Here is a 20,542-nt window from a genome sequence, read left to right on the forward strand (position 1 = left end):
TGCAAATTCACTGCAGTTAGCTAAAGGCAAGCCAAACTGGGGTGATTGTTTCCCATGACACAATACAGTGTATACTGCAGAGGAATGGCATGTATGGGTGTCATCCACAAAGGAAGCCTCTCCTAAAGCCAATGCACAAAAAAGCCTGCCTAGAATTTGCCAGGACCCATGTTAAAAAGAAGAAGACTACTGGGACTGTGTACTCTGAAGTTATGAGACCAAGATAAATGTTTTTGGAAATGATGGCTTTTAAAACTGTATGGCGTTGCAAAGGTGAGGCGTACAAAGAAAAGTGCATGGTGCCTACAGTAAAACATGGTGTTGGCAGTGTCCTTCTGTGGGGCTGCATGAGTGCTGCTGGTGTAGGGGAGCTGCATTTCATTGAATTCACAGATGTACTGCTCTATATTACAAGAGAAGATGGTACCATTACTCCGTGCCCTTGGTCATTGTGCAGTTTTCAACATGACAATGATGCAAAACACACACCTAAGGTCACTGTTGCATTTCTGAAGAAGAACAGGGTGAAAGTGATTCAGTGGCCAAGTATGTCTCCTGATCTGAACCCAATCGAATACCAATGGGGAATTCTGAAGAGACAAGTTGAGCATCACGCTACATCAGGGGTCGGCAACCCCTCCGATCGCCAGAGGGTGACGGGTAGATCTCGTGTCTACAGTGCCGACCCCGCTGCCAAAACAATTCCTTCCCGATTCCTGAGCAGAGCAGCAGACACAAACAGCCAGCTATATGCAGCATGGCTTCACTGACTCCTGTGATCCTCGCCTCACATCTCTCCCTCCCATTTGCTACATATCACACAGGCACTCTGTATAGATGTGAGGGGAGGGGACAGAAAGCAGCATGTCTGAACATGCAGGTAAGGAGCTGATCATTAGGGAGGGGAAAACAGTAGTGACCTGTATACTCGGTCCGTAATTCTGAGCTGTAGACTCCTGACCTGTAATGCTGAGCTGTATACTGCTGACCTGTAATGCTGAGCTGTATACTCTTGACCCGTGATGCTGAGCTGTATACTCCTGACCCGTGATGCTGAGCTGTATTACCCCTGACCCATAATGCTGAGCTGTATACTCCTGACCTGTAATGCTGGGCTATGTACTCCTCTTGACCTGTAATGCTGGGCTATGTACTCCTGACCTGTGAACTCTAGTTACTTCTGACCTGAATAAGTTCATATTTTTACATTGACATTTGTATTATTATATTTTTCTAAGGGCCGGTTCACACCAGAATATGGTGCAGGAAACATAAATTCCATGCGCGTTTCCCGCACTGCCGGTGAGCACACTGACTTTGCGATCTGCATGCAGGTGCCAGTGTTTTGGTAACAGCACCCCAAATGCAGATCACAAATGCAGTGCAATTGTGGGCACCATATCGCATGGTTTCCACAGTACCATGCTTTGTGCTGCAGCGTGCTTTTAAAAGTAATGCATGCATTACTTTTTCTGCATTCCAGTGTGATTTGCAGCCCATTCAAATGAATGGGATGTCAAAATGCACCACACACGGAAAAACGTGGGAAATGCACAGGAGTGTGTGCCGCATTACCACATGATCCCAGAGTGAATTGGCCCCTATTTTTTTTCAAAACTGCCTTACTTTTCAATGGCCTTGCTAGGTTAGCTCCCAAAAATAGTACGTTGAGCCCGGTGATCTTTGATTTCTTCCATGTAGATCTTCACCACTCTAAGGCTGCCTACCCCTGCTCTACATCCAGCATTCAGGCTCTAAAAGAGGTAATATTTGAAGAATGGAAAAAAGATTGATATTGCAATATGTCGCCAACTTGTTCATTCCATGCCCAGAAGACTTACAAATCATGGAGGTCATACAAAATACTAGATGTAGCAGTTTTTGTTGTGGGGTGTATTCATTTTTGCATAAACTAATTTGCGTAAAACTGAAGATTTTGTAATCTGTTATATTATTAAACAAATATTCTATAAAACTCAGTTTTGTCAAAATTGTGGAAACTGTTCATGTGTTCATTGAGATATTGATTAAAATCGGTTTACTAACTTATGCTGAGCACATATATATATATTGTAGTTGGTGACAGATCAAATTACAGTGATGGAAGTCATTATTGACAGATACCAAAAAAACACCACCATTCTACTCATCAAGAGTCATAAAAGTTGTCACCATTTTTTGTTACAAAATTCTTTGTTTTGCTAGTTACTACAGTCACATACTGTTTGCTGGCCAGTTGGAAGGACAGTATCCTTTCAAAGGAGAAATCTCTATGTCATTGTTAGCAGAGGGTCCATAGAAAACGCTGCAAGCGATAAAAGTATCCACAGGATCAAAGTTCAGAGTCTTTGAAACAACCCAGACATCATCTGAAAAATGTGATAAAGTAGGTCATTAAAAATAGTACCATTATATATTACAGCTCAGTTGTAAAACGACAAGGATTCTCAAGATGAATGGACACATTGCTCTAAAAGTCCCCTGCACATGTCAGGTCAACAAGCTTCCTGGGTACTTTAAAAAGGAGGCAATGTAAACATGAAATGTACATAAGTACAATTTGACATTCAGTGCAACACACATTCAAATTCAGAAAAAAAGGTGAATGTATTACAACTATTATACAGCAGTAACACAATCTACATGTATTAAGCGTCATATCAAGTATTATTAATACCCACCACACTTTTGAAAATGCCTCCTGATTTTTATTTTTTTTTTTTTAAACTTGAATTCACAAAACTTTAAAGGAAAATGCTAAACTTAGGGGCTAGTATTGCTTTTACTTTTACCCAATACAGATTTGTGATTAGCTAATTTTGCACTGACACACTGCTCTTGTCAAAAAATATAAAAAGTTCTTTAAAAAATGTATGTTTCTTAAGAAAACTACATCACCTATGGGTTTTTAGCCTTACAGAAGGGGGTCTGGCAAGTGTGTGCTCTTTTCTATACTGATACTTTTCCTTGTGCCTTTTATCAAATGGACCGCCCCTCTGACAGTACTGGCACCTAATGCCAATATGAAGGGAAGGATAAATGCCCCCTGGATGGCAGACAAGTTTGTATGTTATTTCCTGTAATTTGGAATAGCTTAGTTTTTTAATTAGTTTTTGACAATGTTTTTTTTAACATCTTCAAATACAGGTAATAACAATACGTATGGTACAGAGGCACATAACATAGCTCAAATCACAATATATATAGAATAGTAAAACAGTAAACAGTAAAAACAGAAGAATCTTCAGCAAGAACAACCATATTTACTTTAGTTATATAACCGATTACCCATTATTTCATTGTCTTAAGCATATTTATTTGACATTGATAAGACATATCATACTGTATTTTAGCATTACCCCTCCGGCCAGCCTCCACAACCACTTCATCCAGTCCATATTAAGAAGTACTTTTCCGAGACTCAACAACTCAAGTAAGATTTTCATATGCTATACGTTTGAGTTCAGCAACCCATTCTGCCAAAGTGGTTGCTGTAGTGGAAGCCCATTTCAATACTACCATTCTACGGGCTGCGAATAAAGATCATGTCACTGCGAGGGAAGTGTGTATGTCTAGTTCTGTGGCTTCAAAGCAGACCAATATACATGTCAGTGGGGTATTGCTTATGTGCGTACCAAATATACTGTTGATTTTAAATACCACCATACCCCAGTATCGCACAAATGTAAGGCAACTCCACAGTAGATGTAAGAGATCACATTAATTCACTTTGCATTTCCCACAACATCGAGTTTCTCTGCCACCTATCCTGTTGAGAAAAGTTCTGTAGACCCAATGCAAGAAAAATAATTGTGTCCACCTGTGGGAAACAGACCATTACATTTTTGAGACTGCCTGAAAGGCATCCTCCCACAGCTCATCAGTCAGCACACCCAAATTCACTTCACACTTCTGTCTACAAGGTAATGAGAAGTTGACTGCGGATTTATGCAGTAGATATATATATACAGTACATAGAGGATATCAAGCCCTTGGTTATTGAGATTAAACACCTGATGTACTGATTGATTTCTGATTTCTTGAGACACTAACAAGCCAGGAAAGTACAAGTACCCCAAAAATGACCCCTTTTTGGAAAGTAGACATACCAATGTATTTAGTAAGAGGCACGGTGAGTTTTTTTTCAGGTTTTAATTTTTTTCCCACAATTCTGTGCAAAAAGAAGATTTTTTTTAATTTATTTTTTCACAAAATTGTCATATTAACAGGTTATTTCTCTCACATGGCATATGCATACTTACAACTACACACAACACATTCTGCTACTCCTCCCGAGTATGGTGATAGCACATGTGTGAGACTTTTACACAGCCTGGCCACATACAGAGGCACAACATGCACGTCATTAATTTAGGCCAAAATGCATTCTGCTATATTTCTTTGGTGCAAATAACCCAAATCAGTGTGAGTCATTTCGATTGTAGGAAAGCTGGACCTCTTTTTGGAATGTAGACAGTCCAAGGTATTTATTAAGAGGCATTGTGAGTTTTTTGAAGTTGTAATTTTTTGTCATAGTTTTTTGGAAAAATTAAGAAATTAAAAAAAAATTGTCACATACTGTCACCAGTGCAGTACAGCGTCATCAAATAACTGGTGTGGCAGTGTTCAGGGACACTGACTGGTGATAGTACGAATAAAAAATAATATTAATAATTTTTTTAAAAAGGTTTTAATTTTTATTATATTTTCGTTTCTTTTATTTTTTTCACGATTTTTTTTCAACACACTTTGACCAGAGCAATATACTGTCCCATAGTAATATTGTACTACTCTGGGGAAGTGATCAGTAGTTTTTTTTTTGTTTTTTTTACACATTATGTTTGGTTATAGCAATGAATTTCATTGCTATATGCAAACATTTTACTGAATGAAATCGATTCTTTCAGTTTGTTTTGTTGTGATTAGCTGTGATTGGCCACAGCTGGTCACATGGCACAGATGGGCTGTGATTGGCCCAGTCTGTACCATGTGATCACTGTGACCAATCACAGCTAGCAACACAATTGTACACAATGGGTGGCTTGAAAGGAAGCCGTCCATTGTTTACAACGATCATGTAACCTGCTGTGATTGGTTACAGTGGTCGCATGGTACCAGCAGCGGGCCGGTACGGTGATCAGTCATTAGCTGTGTCCCATGAATGCATCCAGTAACAGATCACGCCGCTGCTTGCCCCTGCACGAGGTGCGATCTGGGAGAACATCATATGGCGTCCACCTGGATCAACAAGAGGCAGGCTCTGGCATAATTCGGCCACAGGCCAAGCGGGAATCAGTTAAAGACAGTAGTACTGTGTCCGTTTGCAAACTGAACAATATGTACACTAACTAAATTCAGTTCAAAGATGATAAAGAGCCTTTTCAGCATATCTTGCACAGGAGACGTTAGATATAAAATATACAGTGTTGCGCAAATCATAAATGTCCATATAATAGAAAATAAAAGAAAGAGTCCCAATAAAGTGTGCGTGTGGATACAGCTTAGGTAAAGTGCAGGTGACACACACAAGGCAAAAAGATCTCAAATCCAGTGTTGGTGACCCCTCCACCTCAAACGGATGGCCTCTCACCTCAAGGACTCGACCTGAAAAAGGTCACATAGCGAGGATCTGATATCAGATAAAGCAATCCAGGCAGAGCAATGCACAGATAGCAGCTCCAATGTTCGTCCAAATCAGTGAGTTGAAAAAGCGTAAAGCTAGATAGAGAAAACACACCAATCTAATGCTCTTTGTAGCCACATTTATTAGTAAAAAGAAGAAATATATTGCACTTACATGAAGCCGCACTCAGATCCAAGTGCCGGCATAAGAACGTGTAATGGTATCACACGAGATGGCCGCGGGTGACGTCATGCGTGACACCAGACCCCCGTACGCGTTACGTCCGTAGGCGGGACTTCCTCAGCGTGGGGCAGGATACACGCAGACGGCCCGCTTGTTATATATAATGCCATGGTAACCAGCAGTAGGCCAATCAGGGTTCTGGACACAGCGCTCAAATGACCAGTTACATCACAGATAGTCCCATCGAGCTGCTACTGAGGATAAATACATAGAAAGTGCTGATGTGCTTATAAGTGCAGATAATAGCGCTAATTTATTTAAAATTACATATAGAGAACATCAGTTCCTCCTATATGTAAAAAATATAATAAAGAAAAAAGAAAAAAGTGCTTACATCTGCATAAATACAAGAACGGGAAAGGTTACCCAAAACAGCACATTAATTGATTAAGAATACATATAATTAAAATAATTAAATAGACGTCAATCCATGGCCATCATAAAGACAAAACCACACACTAACAAAAATTAAATAAAAATAACACAATAAACTGTAAATAACAGATATATGGGATTATCTGTGATGTAACTGGTCATTTGACCGCTGTGTCCAGAACCCTGATTGGCCTACTGCTGGTTACCATGGCATTATATATAACAAGCGGGCCATCTGCGTGTATCCTGCCCCACGCTGAGGAAGTCCCGCCTACAGACGTAACACGTACGGGGGTCTGGTGTCACGCATGACGTCACCCGCGGCCATCTCGTGTGATACCATTACACGGTCTTATGCCGTCACTCGGATCTGAGTGCGGCTTCATGTAAGTGCATTATATTTCTTCTTTTTACTAATAAATGTGGCTACAGAGAGCATTAGATCGGTGTGTTTTCTCTTTCCATCTATACGCTTTATCATCTCACTGATTTGGACGAACATTGGAGCTGCTATCTGTGGATTGCTCTGCCTGGATTGCTTTATCTGATATCAGATCCTCGCTATGTGACCTGTTTCAGGTCGAGTCCTTGAGGTGAGAGGCCATCCGTTTAAGGTGGAGGGGTCACCAACACCGGATTTGAGATCTTTTTGCCTTGTGTGTGTCACCAGCACTTGTATCCACACGCACACTCTTTCTTTTATTTTCTATTATATGGACATTTATGAATTGCACAACACTGCATATTTTATGTTCATTTGAGGTATTTTGAGTTAGGCTTTAGTGTCTGCCAGCAGTTCACCTAGTTGTGTCCTTTGTGTCAGCGCTGAATATTCCTCCTGTTTTTACAGGAGACTTTAGACCCTAATTACACCGTTAAGGCAAATATTCCTTCACATTTACTACATAACGATCAACATAAAACAATACAACCATAATTACTTACCTTTACTGTATGCAGATGAGTTATCCTTTCTGTTTAGCTTAAGATAAAGTTTTGTTTTTGATTCTCCATCATAATATGCATTGACAACTTTTGAAAATTTGCCAAACTGCCGTTTTTGATATCCAGATATTTTCCTGTTAACAGGCAACATGAAATTAATATTATTCTTTAGATACTCAATACATTTTGACAACAGTGCAGTAACAGTTTATTCTAGAGTTTAGGTTTAAACTAAATGGGACAGCAAGTCAAAGACCATGGGTTACACGCTGTTACGTTCACGTAATTAAAGCGTTTGTAAAGGTGTTTTTTTTTTTTTTTAAAAATAACAAACATGTTATACTTACCTTCACTGTGCAGCTCGTTCTGCACAGAGTGGCCCCGAACCTCGTCTTCTGGGGTCCCTCGGCGGCTGTTTCAGCTCCTCCCCGCAAGCATTCACCACCTTAATGCGAGCTCCCTCGCACGGTGGTGAGTGCTTGCGGGCGCGCTCCCGTGATACAGCCGGCGGCTATAGCCGCTCGCTGTATCACTCGGCCCCGCCTCCCGGCGCGCCGCGTCATCGGATGTGATTGACAGCAGCGCGAGCCAATGGCTGCGCTGCTTTCAATCCATCCACTGCAGCCAATCAGCGGCCAGGGTGAGCGGAGGAACAGATGTCGGGAACGCGAAGCTGACTTTCGAGGCGTCAGGTAAGTAAAACGGGGGGCCTGGGGGCGGCGGTTCTGTCAGAAGTTTTTTCACCTTAATGCATAGAATGCATTAAGGTGAAAAAATTTTTACCTTTACAACCCCTTTAAATACTGGCAAAAAACTTTGCTGGGAATGCAGTGCACCTTTATATAACCCCATCCACTCCATTGAAGGCCAGTTTTGTAGTAAGCAATTAGAAGTTAGAAGACAGTGGGGAGGGACCCGTGTCCTGTACTGTACACCAAAATATGGAATTTACTTATATGTTTAAATTCCCATTATCTTAATTGTACAGTACAGGACACAGGAAAGCAAGTCATAGAACATGGGATTTCTGCAAGCAATAAACCGAGGGATGGGGAACAATATAGCAAACAGACCCACATAAGGTAGGGTCTATGGACCCCCAACACTCAGATGGCCAAAGAGGCCTGAACATCCACCTAATAAAGCTTTAAACAAATAAAAATGGAAGACCATGTGGCGTCCTTGCAAAGCTGTGAAACAGATGCTTGGTGTTGAAAGGTGCTAGAAACACCCACAGATTAGATGGAATGAACCCTAATAGGGAAGAGAAATGGTAGTGGAAGAAGCAGCAGGATATCCCTTTTTGGGGCTTTCAGGGAGGACAAAAAGGGACTCAGTCTTTCTTGAAAGAAAATGTTGCGGCTAGGTAGACCCTAACTGCTCTGACTAAATACATGCAGTGAAATTAAATCTCCTTGGGATGGTATAGAACAGGACATAGGGATGGAAGGACAGAGTCCTCATTGAGGTGAAAGTAAGAGACAACCTTGGGGAGGAAGAAGGATCTGGATCTCAGTACCTCCGAGTCCCAAATAAGAGAAAAAAAGGTTCCTTGCAAAAAAGAGCTGCCTACTCAGGCGCTCATGACAGAGTAAATGGCCAGCTCACTGGAGAACCTCCAATGTAAAAATCCCAAATCAGTTCAAAGGGAGGTTTTGAAGAACCCAAAGTACCAAATTAAGGTCCCTTGGATACATGGGGCGATTAAAATAATCACTTTTTGGTGCTCACTGTAAAATCCTTTTCTTGGAGTCCATTGAAGGACACTAGAGGACATAAACCTTTGGGTTATAATGCTGCCTGCAAGAGATTTGGACAATGGCATGCAAAAAACTGTGGATCAGCCCAGGATAAACCCTCTTATTACCAGCAAGCCTCAGTTTTGTAAGGAAAGAAGTACCAAGAGCAAAACCATAAACACAGAGAGGTAGTCCCTGAATGGACTCTAGGAAAGGGATTTTACAGGGAGTACAGAAATCATTTTCTCTCTTACCCTGCGAGGGACACAGAAAGTGTTTAACCTTTGTGACATACAGAAGCAGTCCAACTGAGGGTTGGGTAACACAGCAAATGCAGCAACAAAACAAGAGAAAACTGGGGACTGCCTGCAGCTCAATTAACTGCCTGAAGTACCTTAAGCCTGAAGATGGCACCAGATAAGGCAGAAGAGTCTACTCGGTAGAACTTAGAAAACAGAAGACGTGGCAGCCCTGCAAATTTGAAAAAAAACGATTGTTTGATGCAGAAAAGCCCAAGTGCTCACAAATCTAGTAATGTATGTCTTGATAGGAAAAGGTGGAGCCTAGTCCTTGAGGTCACGACCATCATCTTGAATGATGGCCTGTCTGAGCCACCTAAAGATGGTGCAACGGGAGTATCTTTTCAGGATCTATCCAAGATAACAAAGAGGAATCACTGTTTCTGAAAAAAAGCAGTGACTGAGAGATAGACTTCCAACTCACATCCAATGGAGGGAAATTTCAATTTGGCAAATTGGAAGCAGGCAGAAGAATCGAAGAACAATGTCCTGGTTGAAATTAAAGCAGAAATATTTGGCAAGAATGGTCTCAACAACCCCTTGTCTTTGTGAAGAACCAGCTGATAAGGCGATCAGATCATACACTCACCCCGCATAGGTAATGGCTAAAAGAACACCTTGTAGGTAAGAGTAGAAAGAGGAATGTCTCTTATTAACTCAAATAGTGGTATCGAACGTTCAGAGAAAACCAGATTCAGATCCCAGAAAATCACTAGGGAATGAATGGGGGAGCCATTGTGTACAAAGGCCTTAATCAAGGACTGAGAGACCAGTGGTATCTGAAACAGTAAAGAAAGGGCAGAAACCTGACCCTTGACAGTGTTTAGAGCCAAACACTGGTCCAGATTCAGTTGCAGGAAGGAAAGGATTAGTCCTATGGAGAAGCTTCTGGGGTGAAAGGCCCAGGACTCACATCAAGTAAAGTATGCCTTCTACATCCAATAGTAGACTTAGTGGGTAATAGATTTCCAAGCTTTGACCATCATAAAAATGACACTCAGGGATGCCGCTGTCTCTCAGTAACTGGGCTTCAACAACTATGCTGTTAAAGCAGATTCGAGAATCAGGATGGCAAATTTGCCTTTGGGACAGAAGATCTGCCAGAAGTCTTACCAGGTACCACATCTGCCTGGGCCAGTCCGGATCAGTGAGGATCACTGGAATGCACTCCAGCTCGATCCTGCAAAGCAGACGAGGAAGCAATTTTAGCTGAGAAAATGCACTGATTGGGGTGCACTGATCCTGCAGAAGCACCAGAGCAGCCACTGCTTCTGCTAAAGGATCCCGATATCTAGAGACAAACCTGTCCAATTTGTTGTTGAACCTAGAGGCTAGGAGGTCCACAGTCAGTGTCACACACCTCTGGGTGCAGGACCTCTCTCCTGGGTGCAGGTACTGATGGTTGAGTAAATCTGCTTACCAATTGTCTACATTTGGGATGTACACAACAGACAAGGCAGGACCATAAAGTTCTGCCCAATACAGGATCTGATCTACCTTTCTTGCCTTGGCAAAACTTCTGATTCCTCTCTGATGATTGATATATGCCACCGACATGGCATTGTTCATCTGAGTGCAGACTGGATGAACCTTCAGATGAGTCCAATGCTTCAGATGAAGCCAAAACACATCACATTGTGAGGGTCCTGCTGAAGACGGTTAAAGAAGACCTTACGGACGCCAGAGCTGGATTCCTGTGCCACCAAGTCTGGGACAACCTGATCCTTGGTGAAAAATAAATCCGTCTGTCCAGAAACCAGATCGATTAAATGATAAAAGGATGTTGCGACGAAGAGGTCTTCAGTAAAACTGGGCAAATGGAACTTCTCCAAAAGGAAGCTACCATCGGGCTTAGAACTGTCATGCAAAAAGCAGAGAGTCTGACAACTGAGCTGGAAAGTTCAGATCTTTCCAGCTGTTTAAGGAAAACTCTGGCCTGAGCTGTGTCCAGGACTAGACCCAAATACTCCAATAGAGGAGTTGGTTCCAGCAATCGATTTTGAAAGATCAGCATCCATACTAACTGCAGTAACCTGTGGACAAATAAAGACATATTGTCTGGCACAGGCCATGCTGACTGTTCCCTCAAAAGGAGGTTGTCTAAGTATCCTACAATAAAGCCCACAGGAACTAATCCTGGAACCAACACCTTGGTAAATACCCGAGGTGTAGAGTAGAGGCCAAAGGGTAGGGCCACAAACTGGTAGTGCAGGGGCCTTACAGCAATCACTTATGTGCTAGAGAAACAAAAGGGACATTTCTTAAGATCCTGAATATGGATTCCTCATATAGTACAGCGCTAGTACAGTATCCAGTGAGAAATATAGTGCACCACAATACAGTGACAAATTGCAGTAATAAAAATTGGCTATAAAAATATATACTGTATATTATATATTCATACATAAGTGCATAAAGATCCCATATGTGTTCTCCAAAAAAACATATAATCTCAAAATAGTGAATGTATACAAATAAGTCCAAAATATAAACAGTAGATGAAAATGTGTCCAAAAAAGAATATAGTTCTTAACAATCCTTAATTTTATCACCCAGTGATTCTTAAAAACAAAAGTATATGAAACAGAGTCAACCTCGATACACAGTGCTCCCTTCGCCACACATAAGGAAAAGCACCTGGTTAAGGAAAGGCAAACACACCCTAAAAAAAACCAGGGGAAGTGGTTAAACCCACCATGAACAGCTCTAGGAGAAGTAATTCTCCACTGCCTGCACACAGCGTAGTTCCAGACTCACAGGTGGATGGGTGGATGATCACCACAAAAAAAAAAAAAAAAAAAAAAAAAAAAAGGGCTTCACATAGTGTATTATAGTTATAACAAAACATTTGTTGTGGACAATAAAAGTACACTCACAAGTACAGCAGACTGAGGAGTATAATGAAAACCAAACATGCAGATGGACACTGTGGATCAGTATAGCACTAGCTGTAAGATAAGAAATACGCTGGCTGCTCAGATCAAAGCCACTCACAGCACAGAGAGAACCCACAGCATCAATTTGCCTACAACATCTGGCTTCACCCCCTGAAGTAGAGCGGCCAGCGGATTCCTTGGCATACAGCTAGTGCTAGAGACAGGCTTAAGCAATGCCAATGCATCCAGACGTGAAAAGAGCTCTGCAGCTAACTTTTACTATGATGGAGTCTGGAAAGTGCCCTTCGTGGAACCCAGAGTCTAAAGGCAACTTTCACTCTATCCTTACAACATCCAGTCCTGCAGGGTGCAGATACTGTACTCCAAAAATTAGGCTGAGGACGAACGTGCCAGGTGGCTGCATTTAAAGAAACCAACTGCCGAACAGCAAATGGAGAGACGTCTTGATATAAAAAAAAAAAAAAGAAAAGATGTCCATCCTCCTTGGATACTAGCAAAACACTATGACATGTTAGTAGTAAGAGAGGTAATTCCGGGCTTGCCTACAGTTTTTTTGTTTGCCAGTGTCCAATCCTCCTTGAGGGCCAGTTCACACCACATGCAGTCCAGTGCATTTGTTTTCTGCATCAAAAATGCATGGAAATAGGTTATATAGTTTCCAATGGCATAGTTCACACCAGTGCGTCATTTCAAGGGTGTTCCAGAAAAAAATAGAACTTGTTGTATTTTTCCTGCACTTGGACTTCGGTAAAACACATCAAAAACACACCGGAATGCACTGGAACCAGACCCCAGTACAGTGAAAAAAAAAACAACAGGCAAAAAACATCTGAAATGCATCAAAAACGCGGTAAAACTGCACATGCAGAAACGGGTCTGGAGTGTGTTTTTGTGGTGTGAACCAGCCCTTAGGCAGCAATATAACCCAGAAGGTAAAAAAAACTTCCTGTGTCCCTCAATGGACGAGAAAGAAATATATTTTAGTGCAAAATTTAAATATATTGCGGATGATCTGTATAGTACATACCTAATGATAAGCTGGCTTTCTTCATACAAGTTTATATGCTGACATCTGATGAACTTGGACAAGCTCTTCATGTCCCCTAGTACAAGTCTGGACTCAGATTTTCCCTTCTCCTTATGTGTCCCTTTTACTTCATCCAACCATTTGAAGTACTTACACTGATCAGCTTTAGGATAATCACATGTATAAAAGAACCTACCCTAGGGTCAAAAATAAATTTAATATTTTTACAAATAAATTCATCATTTTGTTTTTTGCCCTGGCCACAAATGTAACATTCTAAACCGAGATCAATATAAATAGGTTACCTTATTGGGGCCTTCTTTTCTGACCATAACAAGCTTGGCAGGTTGCTGATGCAAGCAGAGTGGAGAAACTGTTTCCTTTCTGTTTATCTCATCAACCACTGATGATGTGTAGAAGGATATGTCCACTTTGGAGAGAGCTTTATGTAGCCTCTGTGACAGCTCAAACATTATAACATTTAAATGTTCTGTATAGGAAAAGATTAGGCAAACATAATTATGGTACCTATAAAGTGGACCTATCCACAGTCAGGCAGTTTATCATTTTCCTTCCATTTCACAATTATGTGCCACTTTGTGTTGGTCTATCACATAAAATCCCAATAAAATAAATTTAAGTTTTTAGTTGTAACTAGGGATGAGCCGATGTTCGAGTTGAACGTAAGTTCGACTCGAACATCTGGTGTCCGCCTGTTCGCTCGAATAGCGAACAATTTTGGGTGTTTGCGGCAAATTCGAAAGCTGTGGAACACCCTTTAAAAGTCTATGGGAGAAATCAAAAGTGCAAATTTTAAAGGCTTACATGCATGGTATTGTCATAAAAAGTGTCTGGGGACCCGGGTCCTGCCCCAGGGGACATGTATCAATGTAAAAAAAAAGTTTTAAAAATGTCAGTTTTTTCAGGAGCAGTGATTTTAATAATGCTTAAAGTGAAACAATAAAAGTGAAATATTCCTTAAAATTTCATACCTGGGGGGTGTCTATAGTATGCCTGTAAAGTGGCGCATGTTTCCCGTGTTTAGAAATGTCCCTGCACAAAATGACATTTCTAAAGGAAAAAAAGTCATTTAAAACTACTGGCGGCTATAATGAATTGCTGGTCCCGGCAATACAGATAAAAGAAGTCATTGAAAAAAACGTCATGGGATCCCCCCAGTCCATTACCGGTCCCTTTGGGTCTGGTATGAATATCAAACCAAAATGAAAAAAAAAAATTGCATGGGGGGTCCCCCCAAATTACATGCCAGGCCCTTCACGTCTGGTATGGATATTAAGGGGATGTTGAGGGCATGTGGCCTGGTACGGTTTGGGGGGGCGCTCTCTCGTCCCCCCTCTTTTCCTGCGGCCTGCCAGGTTGCGTGTTTGGATAAGGGTCTGGTACGGATTTTTTGGGGGGACCTCCACGTCATTTTCTTTTAAATTTTGAAGGGTCTGATATGGATTTTGAGGGGGACCCCCACGCCATTTTTTAAAAAAATTTGGAGCGGGGTTCCCCTTAGAATCCATACCAGACCTGAAGGGCCTGGTATGGAATTTGGGGGGACCCCCACGCAATTTTTTTTTGTTAAATTGTGGTTCGGGGGTTCCCCTAATATTTGTACCAGACCCAAAGGGACTAGTAATGGACTGGGGGGATCCCATGCCGTTTTTTTCAATGACTTCTTGTATCTGTATTGCCGGACCAACATTCATTATAGCCGCAAGTACTTTTAAATTACTTTTTTTCCTTTAGAAATTTCATTTTGTGCAGGGACGGTTCTAAACACGGGAAACATGCTCCAATTTACAGGCATACTACAGACACCCCCAGGTACGAAATTTAAAGGAATATTTCACTTTATTGTTTCACTTTAAGCATTATTAAAATCACTGCTCCCGAAAAAACAGCCGTTTTTAAAACTTTTTTTTGCATTGATACATGTCCCCTGGGGCAGGAACCCAGGTCCCCAAACACTTTTTATGACAATAACTTGCATATAAGCCTTTAAAATGAGCACTTTTGATTATTCATGTTCGTGTCCCATAGACTTTAACGGTGTTGGCATGTTCAAACTAATTTTTTGCCTGTTCGCATGTTCTGCTGCGAACCGAACCGGGGGGGGGGGGGGGGGGGGGGGGGTGTTCGGCTCATCCCTAGTTGTAACATGACAACATGTTGAAAATTTCAAGGGTTATGAATACTTTTTCAAGGCACTGTATCCCATGTTGCCTTAGTGCCTGCAAGCATGATTCCTGTACGGACTCTACCTTTTGAGACTCAATCTCTCGGCACTTCGGTAGTTTAGAAGGCAAGCTCTGTGAATTCTGTTACACAGTAGTGCCCATCAACAGTGCGTAATGAGTGTCATAGAGTTCAAGTAAGTAAATATGTATGGATTTTCACAAAGTAAGCTCACAAACTTCAAGATCATTCAGCTTAATAGGAGTAGGCTAGAAAAAAAGTGAAATATAATGCAGAGATGAACATATGCTTTAACATTTTGAGGACAAGGCATACCAATGCCATTGATGACATGCATTGAGGTTTTTAGATACATTTTCTGGAATTTAGATGCAAATAGATTCATACATTACTATAACGGCAAAGAACATAAAGAAACTCTTAACAAAGAGTACAGCAACAAGTGCAAATAAGATGTCTAATTATCAACCTAATATTTTATTGATAAAAAACCCAACTGTTCAGCAGTATTATACATTGGAACAGAGGGCTAAACATGCATAGTACACTTTATATGATATAATAGGCAGCATACAAGACTTTCATGTTTTCTTAGCTGTATGAAACTTTGTGTGCGCCAGTTATATGCATGCTTGGTTGCTTTGATTTTCAAACTTAATTAAAACAAGAGAAAATGTATTCCTTGAATTACTTACTACTGACCCCTGCACTCTGTGTTACTTACTACTGCCCCCTGCACTCTGCATTGCTTACTACTGACCCCTGCACTCTGCGTTGCTTACTACTTGACCCCTGCACTCTGCGTTGCTTACTACTGACTCCTGCACTCTGTGTTGCTTACTACTGACCTGTGCACTCTGCGTTACTTACTACTGACCCCTGAATTCTGCATAACCTAATACTGACGTCTGAAGTAAACATCACTTACTGTTACAATTACTAAACATCACTTACACCCAGTCTGAGCACCTTGGAACACGGATATATCATTATAGAGCAGGAGCACTTTTATCAAATACCGGGATTTATGTGTATATATATTTGCTAATACCGAGCGGCGGTGGACTGTTATTATTATTAATTTATCATTGCTTTTAGCAATCAATTTTTTTTACTACAGCTGGTTTACTATTGTGCATTTACTATTCCATTGGCACTGTTATTTTTTTTAATCAATAATCAAATTGATGCAGGGCCCATAACCCTGAATTGGACCGGAAGACACAGATGAACAGTCTACAACTGAAGCATAAGAGAGCAGTTTCAGCAAAAATAATGTTTTATTTTTTTTAATTCAGTTAATAAATTTAACAAACATGCATATCACCAATCTTTGGAAAAAAACTGCTTGAATAAAGCTTTGCATAGTGTAAAAAGCCATAAAAGAAATAGAAAAGTTAGTCATGTTTAGCAGTCTTTCTACTACTTAAAACAAATCTGTCTGAAAGTAAGACGTGGGCAAGGTAACATTCCTGAATTTAGGTATCTTATCTCTGCAAGCACTTGTGTTAGTATACAGAACAATTCTTGTGCCCCATGGAGCACCTTGAATCCTGGACCCAGGCTTTGCAGAGAGCCTTGAATTGTCTCCAAGTTGGCCTTAAAACCCATCTCTTGCTGACACTAAGCCCCACCTTCTGCAATTCAACTTTTAAATGTCAGAGTCTTAATTGCATACCAAGAACCTAGAATTTGACAGTTTAATGACAGGAATAGGCTTAGCCCTGTGGAGGGTGAAATTTGATCTCAGCTTAAAGTGCTGTTGAGGCCCTATGCACAGTGAGGGAAAAAGTATTTGATCCCCTGCTGATTTTGTACCTTTGCCCACTGACAAAGAAATGATCAGACCTATTCAAGTCATTAGGGTTTCGAGGCTGACGTTTGGTAACTCGAACCTTGAGCTCCCTCCATATATTTTCTATGGGATTAAGGTCTGGAGACTGGCTAGGCCACTCCAGGACCTTATTGTGCTTCTTATTGAGCCACTCCTTTGTTGCCTAGTTTTGGGTCATTGTCATGCTGGAATACTCATCCACAACACATTTTCAATGCCCTGGCTGAGGAAAGGAGGTTTTCATCCAAGATTTGACAGTACATGGCCCCGTCAATCATCCCTTTGATGCGGTGAAGTTGTCCTGTCCCCTTAGCAGAAAATCACCCCCAAAGCATGTTTCCACCTCCATGTTTGAAGGTGGGGAGGGTGTTCTTGGGGTCATAGGCAGCATCCCTCCTCTTCCAAACACTGCAAGTTGAGTTGATGCCAAAGACCTTATGGGTTCTGCAGGATTTCAGTACTTCACGGTGTAGTATGTTACCGATTGTTTTCTTGGGGGCTATGGTCCCAGCTGCCTTGATATCATTGACAAGATTTTCCCGTGTAGTTCTGGGCTGATTCCTCACTGTTCTCATGATCATTAAAAACTCCACGAGGTGAGAACTTGCATGGAGCTCCAAACCAAGGGAGATTGATAGTTATTTTGTGTTTCTTCCATTTGCAAATAATCACACCAACTGTTGTCACCATGTCACCAAGCTGCTTGGCAATGGTTTTGTAGCCCATTCCAGCCTTGTGTAGGTCTACAATCTTGTCTCCGACATCCTTGGACAGCTCTTTGGTGTTGGCCATGGTGGAGAGACTGGAATCTGAATGATTGATTGCTTCTGTGGACAGCTGTCTTTTATACAGGTAACAAGCTGGGATTAGGAGCACTCCCTTTAAGAGAGTGCTCCTATCTCAGCTCGCTACCTGTATATAAGACACCTGGGAGCCAGAAAGCTTGCTGATTGATAGATAGGGGATGAAATACTTATTTCACTCATTAAAATGCAAATCAATTTATAACTTTTTTGAAATGTGTTTTTCTGGATGTTTTTGTTGTTATTCTGTCTCTCACTGTTAAAATAAACCTACCATTAAAATTATAGACTGATCATTTAGTTGTCAGTGGACAAACGTACAAACTCAGCATGGGATCAAATACTTTTTTCCCTCGCTGTATATCTTAGGCTAGGCTAACGGCTCTTCACATGGAATGATTTGAAGACTAACAAAAGTACTTGTAGGCACCATAAGGTGACTGTATTTCAGCACTGTTGCATATTTGCACATTTTAGGCCAAGGCAGATTTGATTTAAGTTTCTGAAGGAACACAGAAAACTAACTGAGCCTTATTGTAGCAATGTAATATTTGTTTTGGGAGGAAAAAGTGGGAAAACAAAACCATTCAATCTCTTCATGCAGTCTAAATGCACTTATAGGCATGCTACATCAACTTGCTATTCAGTGCATGTACTGGATGATTTTAGGTTACCTCTCTAGTCATGCCATTGTCTCCTCTACATCAGTAAGCTCTACAGCATATGCATTTTATTAGTTATTCTTCAAAAAAGTGCCCATTCCTGCATCATTTGTTGGTATTGATGGTGCAATTTAACTCAGCTGATTTAATTGCAAAAAAATGGTTCTCATAAGGGCCAGATTTAAAATCAACCATTCTAAAAGCAATCCTCTAATGAATAAGCTATGAAGCCCAATTACATTATTTACTGTAAATAAATATTACTGTTTAAGTACAGAAGAAAGCTCAAGAAAAGCATAATCCGTACTGGGGTACAATAGAGACTGTCTGTAATTGGGTGGCTTAAATAAGCAACACCTTATCTCATTTGAAGATCCATGTAAATCCTTTTACAATGATAGCCATAATATTGTAAATTGTTTTGTAGAGTCCTTTACATCTAGCAGCCCAATCCCTTTACATAGTAAATCAGTAAAAGAAAGTTCGTAGTGAGAGACAATCCATTTCAACAGGTACTGCAAGCAAAGGACACAAACACGTTTAAATGCAATTTGCTGATGTAATCTAACATATATTTAATTCTAATTAATCCAGTCAAGAGCATATTTCCATCAAATCTTAATTATATGTTCTGAAAATTGGACTGTTTGTGGCCAGCCCTACTGTAGAGATTAGGAGATCAAAAGAAGAGACTAAGGACGGTCATACACGGTTCAAATCTTGGCCGGTTCAGCAGGCACTGGCTGAGAATCTAACAGTTAATGGGCAGGCTGAATGCACCAGGCTGATCGATCGATCAACTTGGGTACAACCAGCCTACCAAATTCTCTTGCGATTATCGATAACGGCTATAGCCGCCAGAGATAATCACTGTCCCGGGGGAAGCCGTCCCCACTGGGAGCAGACAATGGCCCAGCAGGAGAGATTCCCCTGTCAGGACTGTCTGTGTTGATGAGGGAATCATCCAAATTTCTTTCCTGCAACCCGTGATTACAGGAAAGAAATTTGCACTGTGTATGGCCTGCCTAAGGGGTTGATTTACTAAAACTGGAGAGTGCAAAATCTGGTCCAACTGTACATGGTAGCCAATCAGCTTCAAACTTCAGACAAGAAAACAAGCTCAATGTGTCTGAGCCACAGTATCCCCTCCCCCGTCAGGTACAGGTGCCGGCTCCGTATGCAAATAGCATGTGAAGAAGGAAGTGATCCGGATGGCCGCACTCCAAGGAAAATATCTTTATTAATGATAGTCCATACAGCAAAGGAATAAAACAGATGCTGACGTGTTTCACACCGTGACTACTGGTGCTGCAAGTGGCAATCTGACTTTAATTAACACTGAGATGAATCAGCTGAAACCATGATCTTCATAGGTGCCATAACAGCCTCTTTACGGGTGATGCAATTAGGCAATAAACCCCAAATCTTTACTTTAATTCATACATTTCATAGTGTAAGGATTTGCCAATGAAAGAACATCTCACCTAAAAACAAAAATGAAAAAGTAAAAACATCAAAAAAACAAAAGCACATGTATTGACATGTGTACATATGTTCATTGAAGCTGGAGGATGTGCAACACTTATGAAAACCCCTACATAAAATTGTATAAAGTGTCAAACGCTAATTAAATGTATTATGTTGTGTATATATCATCGGTCTAATATCCCATATATGAAAATTAGCCCACAAGGTTTTCCAGCACAAAAGTTCCTCCAGCAAAAAGCAGAACACCCCTAACACCATTGTCAGCCTTCATCTCCCATAAGGCCCCTTTCACACAGACGGATAGAATGGTGCTTTTAGCTGCGGATTTTCTCATTTTCCACTGCAGCTAAAAGTACACAATGCTTTCCTATGGCCCCATTCACACACTGCGTTTAGCTGCGA

The 20,542-nt window shown here is 41.0% G+C and overlaps 1 protein-coding gene across 1 annotated transcript in view; it reads right to left on the reverse strand.

The window, feature by feature from the left end:
* The window catches only part of ZGRF1 (zinc finger GRF-type containing 1), a 263,034-nt gene that overhangs the window by 151,027 nt on the left and 91,465 nt on the right, over nt 1–20,542 (reverse strand). The window contains exons 14-17 of the mRNA XM_073602703.1: nt 13,454–13,638; nt 13,149–13,345; nt 7,187–7,320; nt 2,223–2,369 (exon numbers count right to left, since the gene is read on the reverse strand). Of these exons, the coding sequence (XP_073458804.1) occupies nt 2,223–2,369; nt 7,187–7,320; nt 13,149–13,345; nt 13,454–13,638 (663 nt within the window). The remainder of the gene's footprint in view (nt 1–2,222; nt 2,370–7,186; nt 7,321–13,148; nt 13,346–13,453; nt 13,639–20,542) is intronic.

Source organism: Aquarana catesbeiana, linkage group LG01 (assembly GCF_042186555.1).
Source record: "Aquarana catesbeiana isolate 2022-GZ linkage group LG01, ASM4218655v1, whole genome shotgun sequence".
NCBI lineage: Eukaryota > Metazoa > Chordata > Amphibia > Anura > Ranidae > Aquarana > Aquarana catesbeiana.